This window comes from Nerophis ophidion, linkage group LG07 (assembly GCF_033978795.1).
Source record: "Nerophis ophidion isolate RoL-2023_Sa linkage group LG07, RoL_Noph_v1.0, whole genome shotgun sequence".
NCBI lineage: Eukaryota > Metazoa > Chordata > Actinopteri > Syngnathiformes > Syngnathidae > Nerophis > Nerophis ophidion.
Genome location: NC_084617.1, coordinates 56,741,187 through 56,761,521, shown reverse-complemented (window position 1 = coordinate 56,761,521; position 20,335 = coordinate 56,741,187). Strand labels below are relative to the sequence as shown.

Below are 20,335 nucleotides of genomic sequence, written 5' to 3'. Positions count from 1 at the left end.
TGACAATGCTTCAAGCCCATTACTAAACAAGTCATGTCTCAAGGGCGGACTGCCTCCCCACCATAATCACACCTTGGACAACACTCTGCATGTGTTCCCACCACCACCACCACTGTTAACTTCCTGAGAAGAGGATGACAAAATGTGTGCAAAGCATCTTGGATACAATGTCATAGATCACACACAGATAGTAGACAGCTCCTTGAAACATCCCTGCATTCACATGTTAGTGTGAATAGAGTATTAGGAAAGGGCACGAAGGAAAAGGCAGATTACTTGGGAGAGTGGTAACATGGTGCTCAACTAAAAGGGCTCGTTTTGCTTGTCCTTGAGCTCTCTGATCAGTAAAAGTCCAGCTTCAGCTGAGAGGTCACCCTGTTATTTGGTAATAAGGTGAACTGGTCTAAATAGTTTATGTTGGGTATTAAATGACATTTCAAGGCCATATTGACTTGAAATGTAGCCTATCCTAATATTGTAGGAGTATATCACACAGAGGACTCTGGTGTTTTATTACCATTTTGATGGAGAATGGAGGAAAGCCAATATATGAAGTCTATTCAAAGAGAGAAGAGCACAACACACACAAGGTGAGAGGATAGATCTCCACAGGACAGAAGTAAAAACCTGGTTGGTAATTGCTAACTGGCTCTATGCATCACGAGGAGACAAACAGCGGAGATGAAAGGTTAAAGTAAGTAACACACTCTGTTTGCACAAGCAAATGAGAAAGTGTTATTCCTGCTCCTACAACTACACCGAGAAGACCACAGTAACATTGCTTTTTAGTTCATTTTACCGAATTCATTATATCGCCAAGGCACAGGATAAAATAGCCACCTATATTAGACATACATTTGTCTATTTCTTGACTATTGCAATCAACCATCATTAAAACAAAACAAAAAAACAATGATTATAAAGACTTCAAAGATTCTTTAGTGTCAATTTTTCGATACATGCAAGACATACGGAATAATCGACAGTGATCATTGATTCCATGGCATTACAAAATCTACTAGGAGAAGAGGAGGCTATATCCTTACTCACTCATTTGGAGCAATATTTTAAAAAGGTAGCAACGCATGAACTATAACACTGGTTAAAGAAGGGAGACACAACTGAAAATCAACGACAGGGATAAAGTAAGTGTAACCAAGGGCTCTCTTATTTCATTCTTGTAACTGTATTATCTGTATGTCTTAAGTATATCAATATTATTATTTAGGTCAATGCAGTTAGGCAAGACGTTTTATTGTGAAGCTTCATGTAGTTGACTTTGAAGCCATTGACAAAGGTGTGACGTAACGGTGAGACAGAGAAAGTTGGATGTAAACAATTGTGTAAGAAAAGTAGCTCACATAAGGAGTGAGGGATGAGTTGCCTGGTAAAACCATGTACAAGAATACCAATATAAGTGTGTCAGTCAAACTGTTGTCACAATTGGGCAAATATCTGAAAAAAAATATCTAAAAAAATAAAATTAAAACAAGTAGTACAAAATTCAGCGTTTAGAGGAATCCATAACTGCATGGAAGCTCATGCCCAATTGCATGAACATTATGATATGACACTTTGGTATTGTTTAACACAAGTATCCAACATTTTAACATTTGCATGTCAGAAAAGAGGAAAATCATCATAGGCATTAGGATTTTACTAAATCTTTATAAATATGTATACTCAACAACATCAACGCTGAGACGCATGATAGCTCCCTGGAGTATTTGCTTTCTGTCTGTGACTACCAAGAAGCAATGTGCATGTAAATGTAATGTAACTGGTAAACACTTTGCCACAAGCAGTACATCCAGCCTTCCATCCATTTTTTACCGCTTGTCCCTTTCGGGGTCGCGGGGAGTGCTGGAGCTTATCTCAGCTGCATTTGGGCGGAAGGCGGTGTACATCCTGGACAAGTCACCACCTCATCACAGGGCCAACACAGATAGAAAGACAACATTCACACTCACATTCACACATTAAGGACTATTTGGTGTTGCCAATCAACCTATCCCTAGGTGCATGTCCTTGGAGGTGGGAGGAAGCCGGAGTACCCGGAAAGAACCCTCGCAGTCACGGGAAGAACATGCAAACTCCACACAGAACTCAGGACCTTCGTAATGTGAGGCACACATGAATTAAATATTTGATAACACCTCTTGTTTTTCTGTATGGCAATATTTTGTGTATAATGGCCGTAACAATAAAGATCATAATTTGGAGTACAGTGTTATAGTGTATAATATTTTTCATTCTATTGGATATTGACTAGTCATACCCATTTTAATAAATCTTAAACCTAAAGGAACATTTTTTTTTACTTAGCCCAGGGATGTCAAACATACGGCCGAACAGGTTTTATGTGGCCTGCGAGATGCGTTTGCTAAGTACAAAAATGAGTTGAAATTGAAAATAAACTGCTGTTTTAAATATGTCCAGTGGACGTCGCAATAGCAATTATTTGTATCCCCTGCCAGTAACCGTGAGTTCGCATGACTTCAGAGGGGACGGAGCTATGCGCCATGTTAAGATGCAGGAAACGCTTCCGTGTTTGCTTATTATAGTATACAAAATGTGGATTGTTACGTTCATGCCTTGATTTCTCAAATATGTTGCTGGTATTATAACCTGTGAAATTTATACCCAAATCAATGCTTTTGATAACCTGAAAATGTTGTGTTGAACTAAATGACTGCGGACATAAAAATATATTAATGCCCTTCTAACTTCATATGTGATTAATGAAATGAGTCCAAATTCACAAGTTTTGTTGTCGGTGATGCTACATAGTACAGAATACACCATATGACGTTAGTACATCAGTTGAGGAAAATTAGTAAATTACATTAATAACATTCTGTAATTTTATTTTGATATTATTCATTTTATCTTCTGATAGATTAAAAATTACTACTAATTGGAGCATTCTAAAACTCTGCCAGACTCAATTCCACCTATTTGATTGATGAACATTATCAGATAATTTATTCAGAAAAAATAAATAACGATGAATGAAGATTTGATACTATTAGCTGCAACATGTAAGTGCATAAGAAAACATTTTAATTTATACATTTTCAGAATGTTATTGGTCTATATTTAACCATTGAAAACAATCGGAAATGTTTTAATTTTACAACCCATTTGGTAAAATATTTTCCTCCAATTGGCCCCTAAGCTAAAATGAGTTTGACACCGCTGGTTTAAACCATATAACAAACAAATATAACGAATATTGGATTATTTCCATAAAAGATGCTTATTTTCATTTAATTGTTTTTTGCTGGTGTACATGATGCTACAACTTAGGACTAAGTGAGTATGCTTTATTTTAATTTAAAACCATGTAAATTTAAGGCATTTATTGGTAGATTGTTAAGTTACTGTGTTTGTTTTTATTTAATATGCTTCATTGACTTAGTATGTTAATAAGATGTTCAACTAATCTTTAGTTTCTTAAGCTTTAACTGGAACATTAAAAAGAATAAAACAAAATGTGATATTAATCAAGATTGGATAGTATGAAAAAGTAATCTTGATCACTTGTTTAGCCATATCTCCCAGCTGTACTACAACCTGTTTATCCTCTCTGCAAACTCTTTCATCTTCCATTTGAAAATGGCATGCTGCTGATAAGATTGCTTTGATCTGCAGTGAATCTTTCTCATTGAACACCCCAGATGGAACTGGGAAACATATTTAGTGAGCTTGTGAGCCATTAGTTTGTGACCCAACAACATGGCAAAATCAGATTCATCGCAGTGTCAGTACCACAAGATAATGAGCCACGATGGAGGCCATCAGAACTAGAGCAGAGCAGGTCACTGCAGGTATTAACAGGGGCCTCTAAGCACTATTCAAGTATGTACATTAAAATCTGAGCATTTCTTAAAATGACTCGCTTAAAGCTGGCTGACCCAACACTCTGATCCCTCCTAAAATACATAGTAAGAGCATTATGGATTAAACGAAATAAATGTCTTGGAGCAGAAATTGGAACATACCAAAGCACCAAGTGATTATTCAGTGTGGAAAATCACATGAAGGGGAAGGCAAAAGAGTGAGGAGTGTCCTGAACCTTCCATCTTCTTCCGCTTATCCGAGGTCGGGTCGCGGGGGCAACAGCCTAAGCAGGGAAGCCCAGACTTCCCTCTCCCCAGCCACTTCATCTAGCTCTTCCCGGGAGATCCCGAGGCGTTCCCAGGCCAGCCGGGAGACATAGTCTTCCCAACGTGTCCTGGGTCTTCCCCGTGGCCTCCTACCGGTTGGACGTGCCCTAAACACCTCCCTAGGGAGGCGTTCGGGTGGCATCCTGACCAGATGCCCGAACCACCTCATCTGGCTCTTCTCGATGTGAAGGAGCAGCGGCTTTACTTTGAGCTCCTCGCGGATGGCAGAGCTTCTCACCCTATCTCTAAGGGAGAGCCCCGCCACACGGCAGAGGAAACTCATTTCGCCCCTTGTACCCGTGATCTTATCCTTTCGGTCATGACCCAAAGCTCATGACCATAGGTGAGGATGGGAATGTAGATCGACCGGTAAATTGAGAGCTTTAGGGAATAAGCGGTAGAAAATGGGTGGGATGGATGCCTTCCGGCTCAGCTCCTTCTCCACCACAACGGATCGGTACAACGTCCGCATTACTGAAGACGCCGCACCGATCCGCCTGTCGATCTCACGATCCACTCTTCCCCCACTCGTGAACAAGACTCCTAGGTACTTGAACTCCTCCACTTGGGGCAGGGTCTCCTCCCCAACCCGGAGATGGCACTCCACTCTTTTCCGGGCGAGAACCATGGACTCGGACTTGGAGGTGCTGCTACTCATTCCGGTCGCTTCACACTCGGCTGCAAACCGATCCAGTGAGGGCTGAAGATCCCGGTCAGATGAAGCCATCAGGACCACATCATCTGCAAAAAGCAGAGACCTAATCCTACGGTCACCAAACCGGAACCCCTCAACGCCTTGACTGCGCCTAGAAATTCTGTCCATAAAAGTTATGAACAGAATCGGTGACAAAGGACAGCCCTGGCGGAGTCCAACCCTCACTGGAAATGTGTTCGACTTACTGCCGGCAATGCGGACCAAGCTCTGGCACTGATCGTACAGGGAGCGGACCGCCACAATAAGACAGTCCGATACCCCATACTCTCTGAGCACTCCCCACAGGACTTCTCGAGGGACACGGTCGAATGCCTTCTCCAAGTCCACAAAGCACATGTAGACTGGTTGGGCAAACTCCGATGCACCCTCAAGAACCCTACCGAGAGTATAGAGCTGGTCCACAGTTCCACGACCAGGACGAAAACCACACTGTTCCTCCTGAATCCAAGGTTCGACTATCCGGCGTAGCCTCCTCTCCAGTACACCTGAATAAACCTTACCGGGAAGGCTGAGGAGTGTGATCCCACGATAGTTGGAACACACCCTCCGGTCCCCCTTCTTAAAAAGAGGAACCACCACCCCGGTCTGCCAATCCAGAGGTACCGCCCCCGATGTCCACGCGATGCTGCAGAGTCTTGTCAACCAAGATAGCCCCACAGCATCCAGAGTCTTAAGGAACTCCTGGCGGACCTCATCCACCCCTGGGGCCTTGCCACCGAGGAGCTTTTTAACTACCTCAGCGACCTCAGCCCCAGAAATAGGAGAGTCCACCACCGATTCCCCAGGCACTGCTTCCTCATAGGAAGACGTGTTGGTGGGATTGAGGAGGTCTTCGAAGTATTCCTTCCACCTATCCACAACATCCGCAGTTGAGGTCAGCAAAACACCATCCGCACCATAAACGGTGTTGATAGTGCACTGCTTCCCCTTCCTGAGGTGGCGAACGGTGGTCCAGAATCGCTTCGAAGCCGTCCGGAAGTCGTTTTCCATGGCTTCCCCGAACTCCTCCCATGTCCGAGTTTTTGCGTCCGCGACCGCCGAAACTGCACACCGCTTGGCCTGTCGGTACCTGTCCACTGCCTCCGGAGTCCTATGAGCCAAAAGGTCGCGATAGGACTCCTTCTTCAGCTTGACGGCATCCCTCACCGCTGGTGTCCACCGAGGGGTTTTAGGATTGCCTAGATCCCTAGTTTGATTCATGTAAAATGTTCTTAATCATATTGTTTACGTGTCTACCGTATTTTTCGGACTATAAGTCGCAGTTTTTTTCATAGTTTGGCCGGGGGTGCGACATATATTCCGGAGCGACTTATGTGTGCAATTATTAACACATTACCGTAAAATATCAAATAATATTATTTATCTCATTTGCGGAAGAGACGAAGAAAATGTCAGAAATCGTCACACACAGGTCAGCATTCGTCACACACACGACAACCAATAATAATTCGGCGGGGGGGGGGGTCATGGCAGAAGTTCATTTTGGGTAATGGAATGCTAACTGCTATATGCTATATGCTACTGCCTTAGCTATTAAAATGGTTAATTTCATCGTTGGCGGTAACTTATAAAAACTGAGAAGGGCTGAATAAAAATGGCACCTAAAAGGAAATCATGTACTGCAGATTACATAATATCAAATATTATTGTTTATCTAATTCGCGGAAGAGACGAAGAAAATGTCAGCAATCGTCACACAAACACGTCAGCAATTGTCACACACACGTCAACCAATAACAATTCGGCGGCGGAGGGTCATGGCAGAAGTGCATTGTGGGTCATGGGATGCTAACTGCTATTTGCTACTGCATTAGCTATTAAAGGGGATAATTTCAACATTGGGGGTAACTTATAACAACTGAGAAGGGTTGAACAAAAATGGCACCCAAAAAAGAAATCATGTATTGCAGATTACAAGCTGAATGTAGTGAAATATGCAACAGAAAACGACAAGAGGAAGCGGCGCTTACCTTTGGAGTTGGCAGAGTTGTTTGAAAGCGACATTGAGGAAGAAGATTTCATCGGATTTAGCGATTAGGAGTGACAGATTGTTTGGTAAATGTATTGCATGTTCTATATGTTATAGTTATTTGAATGACTCTTACCATAAAATGTTATGTTAACATACCAGGCACGTTCTCCGTTGGATATTTATGCGTCATATAACATACACTTATTCAGCCTGTTGTTCACTATTCTTTATTTATTTTAAATTGCCTTTCAAATGTCTATTCTTGGTGTTGGATTCTATCAAATAAATTTCCCTCAAAAATGCGACTTATTGCAACGTATATATGTTTTTTTTCTTTCTTTATTAGGCATTTTTGGCCGGTGCGACGTATACTCCGGAGCGACTTATAATCCGAAAAATACGGTATTAAAGATTTGACTAATTAATGATGGCTCAGGTGTGATTCACTACAGTAGGGCCCCACAGCAAACTGCATTCCAGTTAATTGAAATACCGCAATACTAGATATTGTTCAGATAAGTTGTCCAGGGCGTACCCCGCCTTCCGCCCGATTGTAGCTGAGATAGGCGCCAGCGCCCCCCGCGACCCCGAAAGGGAATAAGCGGTAGACAATGGATGGATGGAAGTTAAATTTAAGAACTTGCACATAAAGCAACACTGGAGTTGACTATGATGTGTGCATTTTCCGTGCATGCGCATTAGGTCATGTTGTGCCGGCGGACGGATGGGGAGGGGGTCTTAAACGGTGGCATTGTTGTGTGTGGACACGGATAAGTTTAGGTGTGATTTACCCTGGATAACCTTATCCAGCTAAGTGTAAACCGGGCCTAATATCAAATGTTGCATTTTTGTATAAAGTCTGGAAACTACTTCGGCTGGCCTAGCGACAGAACCCCAGATAAGCAGAAAAGATGAATGAAGGTTTTTTTTGTATAATGCTTCATATTTGTACCACAAATTCTAATTCTAGATCGCAGCTTGTGGGACACTTGCTTTGAGGTCTGTCCCGGACTGCATGTGGGTGTTGAGTTGAAGCCTGGAGTGAGTTCTAAACATCATCTTTTGGCCGCAGACTGTTTTCTGGGCATTCGTCCACCGTTTCTTAATGCGACCGACAATTTTGGTAAAGAATTGTGACGTTTGTCCCCTTTCAAAAATGTATACGTCAGATGAACGTGATCCCAGCGCCTAGATCGCATTAAATGTACATCAAATGAGATACGAAAGATGACTGGGTCGGATTTGTAAAACAATCTTCCTTGTACTGTTCACATTGACATAAAAAAAAAAAATCAGATGTCAGATATGGGCATACAAATTGGAATTGACCTGCAGTATGAACATAGCCAAAGTTCAAATTTGTCTATTCATCAGATTTCAATATAAATAAGTCTACTTTGTCAATGAGAACATCATAATGTTCAGCGTGGCAATTTGCAAATAAATAAATAATAAATGGTTTGCACTTGTATAGCTCTTTTCTACCTTCAAGGTACTCAAAGCGCTTTGACACAAATTCCACATTTACCCATTCACACACACATTCACATACTGATGGAGGGAGCTGCCATGCAAGGCGCTAACCAGCACCCATCAGGAGCAAGGGTGAAGTGTCTTGTTCAGGACACAACGGACGTAACGAGGTTGGTACTAGGTGGGGATTGAACCAGGGACCCTCGGGTTGCGCACGGCCACTCTCCCACTGCATTGGGTTTTTGTTTTGGGGTTACTGGGTCTCTTCATTTTTGAGTAAAGATTGTTGAAGGCCTGAAATAATATTAAAGATAGACTCATTTGTGTAAACACTTATTAAATATAGGAGGCAGACAGCCCACGGCTGAAAAGCGAATCTGCTCAATTTTTTGTCCAACAATGCTAAAGGCAAGAAAAGGATAGGAAAGTAAGTGCAGTAGAAAGGAAGTAACGGAGGCTAAAATGTGATACATAATATCACCACTATTTCTTACAATAATAATAATAATAATAATGGATTAGATTTATATCGCGCTTTTCTGTTGTTAGATACTCAAAGCGCTCACAGAGAAGTGGGAACCCATCATTCATTCACACCTGGTGGTGGTAAGCTAGATCTGTAGCCACAGCTGCCCTGGGGTAGACTGACGGAAGCGTGGCTGCCAGTTTGCGCCTACGGCCCCTCCGACCACCACCAATCATTCATTCATCAAAAGTAACAATATAATCACATCGATTCCGAAAGGAAATCTCTAAGCATATTTTGAAGACATAACAATACATAATTGCAACATAACTTGTAGGCCGGCAGCATAAATGCAAATTGGAAGTGGAGCAGGCGCAAAAACGAGAGAGGAAGTGAGAGTGAAAGCAGCATGGGAGAAAGAAGAGAAGGGACCAGCTTTACATGCAGTAAGCAGGTAAAATGATGGAATGGGATGTTCATTTTCTTTACAGCATTGTCCTGTATTTGCTTCAAAGTAGAGGGAGGCTGCTGAATCTGGAGCATCTGCAGTGTCAGATGCCAGAAGGAGATGGATAGATGACAGCTAGTCTGAGATGGCGATAGCATGACGCAGAGTTTTCTCATATGACAGATGGAGTGGAGTGCGACAGCTCCACGTTTCTGCGCCAAAGCGGTACTGACCATGGTTGAGTTTACTCAGGCAGCCCGAGGTGCAGAGGGAGCGAATGCTTCTCGGCTCCCAGCATCTGCGGCCCTTCATCCCAGTCTGTACGACCCTGAGTCCACTCCGCGCTCCGTGAGACTCATCGCAGTGACGAAGTGGGGGCTGAGGCAGCCACTTTTTCCAGTCAGCATTGCAGCATAACCGTGCACACGTGCATACTCACATACACACAATGATAAGAAGAAGGGACGTGGACGTTCCCTCCGGTTATCCTCATCGCCTCTCCTGTGTTACTACGGGAAACACATACGCCAAAGACACACATCCACAAAGCTGCACACATTTTCAATTCTCTTCCACACGCTTCTCTCATTGCAGTGCAGGACAGGGAGGGAGGAGGGAGTTGAAGCAGAGAGGAGACAAGACTGGCGACGCCGGCCAACACTGATCTACTCAACTGAGCCCGGAATGCATATCTCCCTCACTGTTACTGCTGCTGACAGCTAAAGTCATCTATTTCTGGAAAACTAAATGGCATGGTATTAAGTTAAGTTGGGCCATGTTGCTTCAAAAAGGACCCCATAAAGATCATATGTCAGATTAAGCAAAGGAATATTAGTCAGAGTGATTTGACCAAACGAAGAGCAAGATGTCTAACAACTTGCATTCAAAAATCGATTGTTGTTTAGAACCGGTTCCCAGTGTATCACTTCTTTGGAATAGCTTGCCATTTTTTTAAACGGTTCCCTAATCCAGTGGTTCTCAACCTTTTTTCAGTGATTTACCCCCTGTGAACATTTTTTTAATTCAAGTACCCTCTAATCAGAGCAAAGTATTTTTGGTTAAAAAAAAGAGATAAAGAAGTAAAATACAGCACTATGTCATCAGTTTCTGATTGATTAAATTGTACAACAGTGCAAAATATTGCTCATTTTTAGTGGTCTTTCTTGAACTATTTGGAAAAAAAGATATAAAAATAACTAAAAACTTGTTGAAAAATAAACATGTGATTCAATTATAAATAAAGATTTCTACACATAGACCCCGACTTAAACAAGTTGAAAAACTTATTCGGGTGTTACCATTTAGTGGTCAATTGTACGGAATATGTACTGTACTGTGCAATCTACTAATAAAAGTATCAATCAATCAATCAATCAATCAATCATCAACTCAAAGTGCCCGCTTTGGGGATTGTAATAGAGATCCATCTGGATTCATGAACTTAATTGTAAACATTTCTCCACAAAAAAAGAAATCTTTAGCATCATTATTTATGGAACATGTCCACAAAAAAATCTAGCTGTCAACACTGAATATTGCATTGTTGCTTTTTTTTTTTCAGTTTATGAACTTACATTCATTTTTGTTCAATAAATATGTATGTATTGTATGTATGTATATGTATATATATATATATATATATATATATATATTAGGGATGCACCGATTAATCGGTAAGCGAATATATTCGGCCGAATATGGCAAAAAAAGCCACATTCGGCCTTCGGTGGAATGAGTTAAAAACAAGGCCAAATAATGGCGTGTGACGCAATTTTTTGACGCGGTGACGCAATCAACCAACGTGCAGTGACGTGGTGAAGTTGGGATATGTTGTGTACCTGTATAAGTGTATGAGGTTACAAGCACACACTTATTGAGATTTAGTGGGGCCTCTGTTTACACTATTAGACTGCTGTGTAGGCTACCTGTATAAGTGTATGAGGTTACAAGCACACACTTAATTGAGATTTACTTGAGCCTTCTGTTTACATTATTAGCATATCTACTGTGGCTAAGCAGACGTTTGCCAAAAGGACAATAATTCATTTGTTGTGGGTTTATCCACTTTAATGCACTTTATTTTTTTTGGAATGCATGTTTTGTTTGAAGGCCTAATATAAATGAAAAACCTTGTGCTTTTTTTGAAAAGCAAAGGCTACTGGAATATTAAAAAAATATCAATATTCAATGAAAAATTACTTTATTTGAAAAACATGTCTAAATATTTATTCTAGGCTATTTATGCAATATTAAAAAAATTGTGAAAAACTGCATTCATTTTTCGGTATTCGGCCTTCGGCCAAGCTTTTAAATTTTATTCGGCTTCGGCCACAAATTTTCATTTCGGTGCATCCCTAATATATATATATGTATGTATATATAATATATATATATATATATATATATATATATATATATATATATATATATATATATATATATACACATATATAAATATATGTATATATATATATATATATATATATATATATATAAATTGGATATATGTGTGTGTATATATGTGTGTGTTGTGTATATATGTGTGCGTGTATATGTGTGTGTTGTGTATATATGTGTGTGTATATATGTGTGTGTTGTGTATATATGTGTGTGTACATATGTATATATGTAAGTGTGTGTGAATTTAAATGTATTATATATAGATACTATATAGCATCTACGCAGCAACCACTGAATTGAATTATATTATATATTATTGTATTATATATTGTATATATATATATATATATATATATATATATATATATTTCTTTTGTATTTTATGTCATTCTTTTGTTTTGTTTGCATGGCTCAAAATAAACCATTCATTCTTTCAAATATATTTATAAAGGATTTTTGAATTGTTGCTATTTTTAGAATATTTTTTAAAAATCTCTCGTACCCCTTGGCATACCTTCAAGTACCCCCAGGGGTACGTGTACCCCCATTTGAGAACCACTGCCCTAGTCGATTCTTCCGGGTGGGGATGCCGTCATTACGCAACATGCATAGTGACGTCAAATCCCAAAACGGAGGTGACCAGGCGCAACAAACACTCTAATGTTGATTATATTTTACAAGAAAAGATTGCAACATCGCTACTTGTAATAATTATAAGGCGGCTAGTTCAACAGGAGGACATACAGTATTTTAACACACACCCTGCAATAATTATAAATGAAAGTCACGTTTTTAACGGCTCTTAGTTCATCCCAGGAGCAGTAACGTTAGCATGCCATCTGAATACACTGCTTGTCACGTTAGCGTTATTATTTGTTAAATTGAAATAAATACCTTCTCATTTAGATGGGCATGACAAACGCGAATCTAACTGGCTTCAACGCGGGCAGTAAGTACTAGCTCCATTTCACGTCTGCCGCTAGACGAAAGGTACGACTATCGACTAAGTTTGTGGTTTAAAAGCTTGAATATGTTTGCTGCAGTAGACACTCCTATAATTCGGTAAGTAAATGTTAAAATGTAGTCAAAGGGAAGTTGGACGTTTTCTTCCAACATTTTTCACTCATCAAATTTGAATCTTGTGTACAAGTTCATTCATGTCAGCAATTCAACTTTCAAATGTGAATCTAATATGGGATACAAACACGTTACATGCCAAGTGTCAAACTTTTATTTGTTATAAATTTGATCATTATAACTTACAGTTTTTGAAACCTTACATTCTCTGAGATTTTCAATTCAAGGTTGTCATAAACTGTAAGCCATAATCATCAAAATAATAATAAATGAAAGCCTTGACACATTTCACTTAGCATGTACTGAGTTAATACCACATTTTACAAAATATTATATTTTTGTGTAATTTTCAAATGATTTATTTTGTTAAATTCTACAGAACAATATTTAATACAGGTTGTACAATTATTTTCACAAAATTGTTATTTTTTCTTCTCTGCTACGTATGTGCCTCTTAAGACCAAACTGTGTCAGTGTCTGACAATTTTTCTCCTTAGCAGAGACAATGTAAACAGTAGGAAAAATCTCAAATCCTTCCTGAGAAAAAATATATATGCTTTTTTTACTGAAAAATAATGCTTACTGTTTGTAGCTGCTGGTTGCAGAATCTCACAATATGCAATTTTATTGGACTTGACTTGCAAGCTGTTTGTTTTTGTCACTAGCTGACTTGGTTATATTTTTGAGTGGTCAGCTGATATATTCTTTTAAAAAAAACGTAACATTTTGTTTATGTATACAGTACACTATTCATTTTATTATTATATTCTAACTATTTAAAAAATATATATATTTGCAACCCTTACCCTGGCACCTCATGGAGGTTGTCGGCTTGTTAAGACCTCACTTTTGGGTGTGTAGATTCATGTTTCTTCTAAACTAAACAAAGTTAATTGACCAAGTTGTTAAGCAGAATTAAAGAAGGGAATCGCAACCGGAAAAATTTAATCAATTCCCATCCCTAATTGTAACTTCCCCTAAGCTAATTTTTAACAAACATGCCGTCATCGTGTGGGACTTCTTAAATGTTTCAGAGGAAACATTCCTGTAGGGAGGGGAAAAGATATCGGCGATAAAACATCAAACCATATCAGCCACCCAAAACGCTGTTTGACTGCTAAGTGCTTGAGCCAGACGAGTCTGCAACTGTATGTGACATCACGAACCAAGGTACCAAAATATGGAACCGTTTAATTTGACATGAATCAATACTTGGTAGTGCCGAAGGGATTTGGCTGGTACTAACAAAAGTACTAAATTCGGTACCCATCCCTATGTACGTGGGGATGTGTTCCTACAAATTAGTTTTAAGTGACAAAAAATGTGCATGTAGTTGTATGTGTATATAACAACAATTTGCGACATTAGGATTCTAATTTATTTATTTATTTTTTACTCACCAACCAGTCAGACATTCAGTCATACCTAACAGATGAGTCTCAAATGTTTTATTTAGAAAATAACACAACAAATTAAAGCTGAGAAGAGTTTGCCCCTGAATTTTTTTTTAATGATTGCAGATAAGGGGCAGCAAGGTGAAACAGGGGTTAGTGCATCTGCCTCACAATAGGTTCTGGATTTGATCTTTTTCTCTGTGGACTTTGCATGTTCTGCCCGTGACTGTGTGGGTTCCCTCCTGGTACTCCGGCTTCCTCCCACTTCCAAAGACATGCACCTGGGGATATGTTGATTGGCAACACTAAATTGGCCCTAGTGTGTGAATATGAATGTGAATGTTGTCTGTGTTGGCCCTGTGATGAGGTGGCAACTTTTCTAGAGTGTATACCCTGCCTTCCGCCTGAATGCAGCTGAGATAGACTCCAGCACACCCACGCCACCCCAAAAGGGACAAGCGGTAGACAAATGGATGGATGGACTGCAAATAAGAGAAACACATACTCGACATGGCTCTAAATACTGCTGTTCCCACTTGCTTGGTTAAATTTAATGCACTGCAGAAAATATATAATTATGGTCAACTATCACATTAATTGAATGGTTTTGCTTCACTGCCTCCTCCACTGTGCTTCAGGACATCTAGCCTATGTTACGGTCCAACAGTTTTTCACTGTCAGCAATTTTTCAGCACACAAACCACTGCAGCTTTTTTATGTGTGTTTACACGACCCCTACCCCTTTAAAGGGGGTCACATTATGCAAAACCCACTTTTCTTACCTGTTATTGTGTATTCGGGATCCACCGCTTTCTGTTACTCATTTTGTCCAAACACCTGTCTCAAATATTTTAATTCAAACAATGGAGGGGATAAAGAAATAATTCTAAAACAATTTTAAAAGTCAACTATTTTGATTTCTTGTAGCATGTTTGTAGTCCAAACAAAAAAATGTCTACGGTGAGAGTTGATAAGGTAAAGTGCTCTGTTATTGGTTGTATTAACCAGCACAGGTCACTACACAGACCTCCAGCCAGAGCTGAAGCAGTAAGGAGTGCGCTTGGTCGGGTTTTGTGTTTCGTGACAATGAGCTTACAACTGTGGGGAATAGTGATCAACCAAATTGTTTATTCAGGGCCGATACAGATTATAAATAGTGAAGGAGGCTGATAACCGATATTTGGAGCCGATATTCATTTACAGTAAAAGTGCCATATTGGCGTCAACGTTTAGAACAAAACCAATACAAACTCAAACACTTTACTTTGTTTAAATGTCTGAAACATGTTTATTTAAAAAACAAGAAACTAAAAACCAACAACAACAAAAAGTGCAGGGAATTCCTTGGCACAGTAGCATCTCTTTAAAATTAAAAATACACATTTGAATTAATAAATAGCTCTCTGAAGTTTTGTATCATTGAAATAATTTGTATCCCTGCCACACAGACGGACTGGAAGGATATGTATCCTTTAATAAAGTCAACAGTGATTGATTAAATGACTCCAAATTTACGAGTGTTGACATTGACGGACCATTAGCAAGCTGGTCACCGATCAATATTACAGTTTATTATAAAATGGAGAAAAAAATTAAAGACATTGTGATGCAGCAATATAAAGTACAAAACTTAATGTACGGATCATCAAAAGCATTTTAGGTAGAAATATCATAGGTTACAATAATAACATCTTTATTAAGGCATAATTGAAACGATCCACACACACGCAAACTTTTTTGTTCTTGCTCTTCGTGTGACCCTGCACCTGCAATAATACTGAATTTAATTTTGTTTGAGATTTTCAATCCCTCTCTTAATCTCACAAACATGCTTCTACTCTAACAGACTGTTTCCATATCAATATTTTCAGCAGCTTTGTTTCAAGTGATTCACAGACATGTTGTGAGGTACTACGAGCCAGCAGAACTGCTGCTGATGTTAGATTTTATGGTATTCTGCTCATAGTAACGTTGATAGTAGTTGTGAAAAGTAAAGGACTGAGATGTTTATTACAATTTAGAGATACATTTCTGTGTTTAGGTACCTTAGACACATACGACTACTTATTGATTTCTGATTGGTTCTTATCCTTGTATGGTTTGCATAACCAATCAAATGGATGGGGACAATTCTGGAGCCAGAGAGGCATCGCTTTATCTGAGTCAAAATAACCAGTTTTGTATGGGCCGTTGGACGGCAGACTCTTGTTTGATGATTGTTATATTCAAAATGATAGCAATGGTATATGTATATATTTTTAAAGCCGATACTGATGAAAAAAGCCAGATGCCATGTCACATACAGTTTACAAAAGCAGTTCAGAGAAGCAACGAACAATTTGCAGTCATGTTGTTGTTATGCTATAATATACATTAGATTAGTGGTCCCCAACCATCGGTCCAGGGACCGGTACCGGCCGGTGAGGCATTTGCTACCGGGCCGTACGGACAAATTAATTAATTTATAAACTGCCATATTTTTTCTGACCTAATTTTCACCTCTACCACTAAATAAACCAATAAGCTTGTAATAGATGTATATTACAACTCCAATTGTTATAGTACATGAGACAATGCACAATAATGGACATATGAAATATGAATGTGCCAGATTGTAGCCATAGGCTAATTTTCATTTGCAGTCCCCTGCAGGCTCATTGTATATAAAAGGGGTCCTTAACCTTTATTTACCTCAGGACACAACTTTTCCACTATGAAGGAGCTCGGGGACCACTCCAATATTAACACTAAATTAACAATCGTATGCTTGATTTTGATCATATTCAATAACTATATCTAATAGGGGTGTGGGGAAAAATCAATTCGAATACAAATTGCAATTCTCATGTTGTGCGATTCTCATTTTTTTTAAATCGATTTTTTTTTTTTTTTAGCAATCTAACAAAACAATACACAGCAAGACCATAAAAATGCAAACCAATTCCAAAACCAAACCTGACCCAGCAAACACTCAGAACTGCAATAAACAGAACAATTGAGAGGAGACACAAACACGACACAGAACAAACCAAAAGTAGTGAAACAAAAATGAATATTATCAACAACAGTATTAATATTAGTTATAATTTCAGCATAGCAGTGGTTAAAAATCCCTCATTGACATTATCATTAGACATTTATAAAAAATTTTAAAAAAGAACAATGGTGTCACAGTGGCTTACACTTGCATCGCATCTCATAAGCTTGACAACACACTGTGTCCAATGTTTTCACAAATATAAAATAATTCATATTTTTGTTTCGTTTAATAGTTAAAACAAATTACATTATTGCAATCAGTTGATAAAACATTGTCCTTTACAATTATAAAAGCTTTTTAAAAAAATCTTCCACTCTGCTAGCATGTCAGCAGACTGGGGTATATCCTGCTGAAATCCTATGTATTGAATGAATACAGAATCGTTTTGAATCGGAAAAATATCGTTTATGAATCGATAAATCGCGTTGAATCGAAAAAAATCAATTTATAATCTAATCGAGACCCCAAGAATCGATATTGAATCGAATTGTGGGACACCCAAAGATTCGCAGCCCTAATATCTAACCTACTTACAGTTTAGTTTTTTGTCAAATGATATAAAAGCATGTGTTAATCACAAAGATAATATTATGAATTTAACAGATAAACCTTAGGCTTAGGTCAGGTTGATTTGAAAAATAAGTACTAACCAAATAAACAATACATTTAAATACAATATGTGTTATGTCGTGCTAAAATAAATAAACTAAATTAATTATACCTATGTTTCTTAACTAAACCATCAATAAAATTTAAGTGCAAATGTAAATACAGCTTCACCACTTCAATCATAATTTTTGAGTTTAAGAAATTTCTCTATGACATTAGCGCCAGACTTCTTTTTTTTGTTTTATATTATAATTACCACCACAAGTGTATTACAACTGAGTACCGCTGATGCCTATATAGACTATAGCTGAAAAACACATTTATTACATTCTAGGGGTTGCTATGGTTGAAAAACACTCGTATACAGTACATGCCACCAAAATGGTGGGGACCATCTCTTTGCAAAGAAACACGCCCAGGGCTCCCACTATCTATTTCCCCCCCCCCCATTTTCTACCGCTTGTCCCCGTTAGGGTTGCGGGGGGCGTATCTCAGCTGTATTCGGGTGGAAGGTGTAAACCCTGGACAAGTCGCCACCTCATCACAGGGCCAACACAGATAGACGGACAACATTCACACTCACATTCACACACTAGGGCCAATTTAGTGTTGCCAATCAACCTATCCCCAGGTGTACGTTTTTGGAGATGGGAGGAAGCCGGAGGACCCGGAGGGAACCCACTCAATCATGGGCAGAACATGCAAACTCCACACAGACAGATCCCGAGCCCAGGATTAAACTCAGGACTACTCAGGACCTATCTATTGTGAGGCGCATGCACTCACCCCTGTACCACCGTGCTGCCCGCTACTTCTTAGAAGGGGGGTGGAGGGGTCTGCGGTCCTCTCCAAGGTTTCTCATTGTCATCCCACTGGGTTGAGTTTTTCCTTGCCCTGATATGGGATCTGAACCGAGGATGTCAGCCCTTTGAGACACTTGTGAATTAGGGCTATATAAATAAATATTGCTTGCTTGATTGATTGATTGATGAAGACCTTTAATAAAATATTCTAAAAACGCCAACAATACACCATTTACATCTTGTGACCTGATTATTAACCAAGTAGTTGTAATATTGTTATTATAAGCTATAACACAAAAAAAATATGCTTAGCAGCGCTGTGATCACAGAGAGCTAACGAGCTTAAGCAGCTACTCTATTGACAGACATACTGAGCTGCTCCAGTGCATCGCCACTGAATTGGTGAAAGTTAATTCTAGATTAATTCTTCATCCAGACAGGAACGTATAAACATCCAATCAGTCAGAATCCCAGTGAGAGCAGACATTGTACAGTAAGTGGTTATTTTATTATGTTTGCAGTTTGTATTTCTTGTTTAGCACTTAGCAATATTGCTAAATGATGATTAATGTTCCACTAAAGCTGGATCTGTTTAAAGGCCTACTGAAACCCACTACTACCGACCACGCAGTCTGATAGTTTATATATCAATGATGAAATATTAACATTGCAACACATGCTAATACGGCCGGTTTAGTTTACTAAATTGCAATTTTAAATTTCCCGTGGAGTTTCTTGTTGAAAACGTCACGGAATGATGAAGCGTGCGCGTGACGTCACGGACTGTCAGGAAATATTAGCGCAGCACCATTGGCGGCTAAAAGTCAGTAGGCCTTTAACACACAGCTTCTAAAACTTGTAGATCATAGGTCCCCAAACTACAGATCCGGCCCACTAGCGTCCAAAATCCGACCCACAAGATGTCTCAAGTTAAAAAATATATATATATATATATATTTTTTATATATTTATTTATTTATTTTTTTAATCTGTCCTGGCCCCCGGCAAATTTTTTTTTAAACCAATGCCGCTTCCCGAGTCAAAATATTTTGGGCACCCCTGTTGTAGATCATCATCCACATAAATATAAGGTTCTGGATCATCATTTGTCCAAAAGTAGTCTTTGTTGTCTATCATGAAGTCTGCACTGATTAGTAGTAGTTGATGTTAAGGGGAAAAGCGAACATTGTGATGCGTCTGTGAAATTAATATGTCACCGTATGCTAAAAAATGATCAGCATATGTAAATATTACATGATATCATAAATATCCATTTTATTACAATAAATATATACTTACAGCATGTAAATTAAACATTCATGGATGTTTTTAAGAGCGCTAGTAGGCGAAATACGGCGAGTCCCATTGGCTCCATTGTTAGTTGATATAGATCTGATCAATCAAGTCTAACCTTCATAGGTTAGTTGACATTTTCTAACATTTATTTATGGGTTGGAATGCATTAAAAAAAAGAAACACAGATGTGTGAGTGTCTCACATAAGGATTGTGAATGATCGGCAAAATACCAAAAAAAGTGCAGTTATCCTTCATGGCTTTGAAAGAGAAAGTAAATAAATATATCTTTCAATATTTCAAGCCTTATTCAGAATTTTCCTGTTCTTTGCTTTCTGTTTGTGCCAGGTCAGACAGACTCGTACACAAAAGGTTGGATGATAAATTCCACCGCTGTTGCCATTTTTAACAAAAACTAGCTTATAATTTTGATTCATGTTATTTTCATTGCCTCGAAAACACCCAACATGTCTCA

The 20,335-nt window shown here is 39.0% G+C and overlaps 1 protein-coding gene across 3 annotated transcripts in view; it reads right to left on the bottom strand.

Moving 5' to 3' along the window:
- The window catches only part of osbp2b (oxysterol binding protein 2b), an 82,835-nt gene that overhangs the window by 34,450 nt on the left and 28,050 nt on the right, over nucleotides 1-20,335 (bottom strand). The window contains exon 1 of one of the 3 annotated variants that reach the window (XM_061906600.1): nucleotides 9,477-9,814. The exons of the other annotated variants lie outside the window; for them this stretch is intronic. Within the exon in view, the coding sequence (XP_061762584.1) occupies nucleotides 9,477-9,555 (79 nt within the window). The 5' untranslated portion in view covers nucleotides 9,556-9,814. Of the gene's footprint in view, nucleotides 1-9,476; nucleotides 9,815-20,335 lie in introns of those variants that run through there. 3 annotated transcript variants of the gene reach the window in all.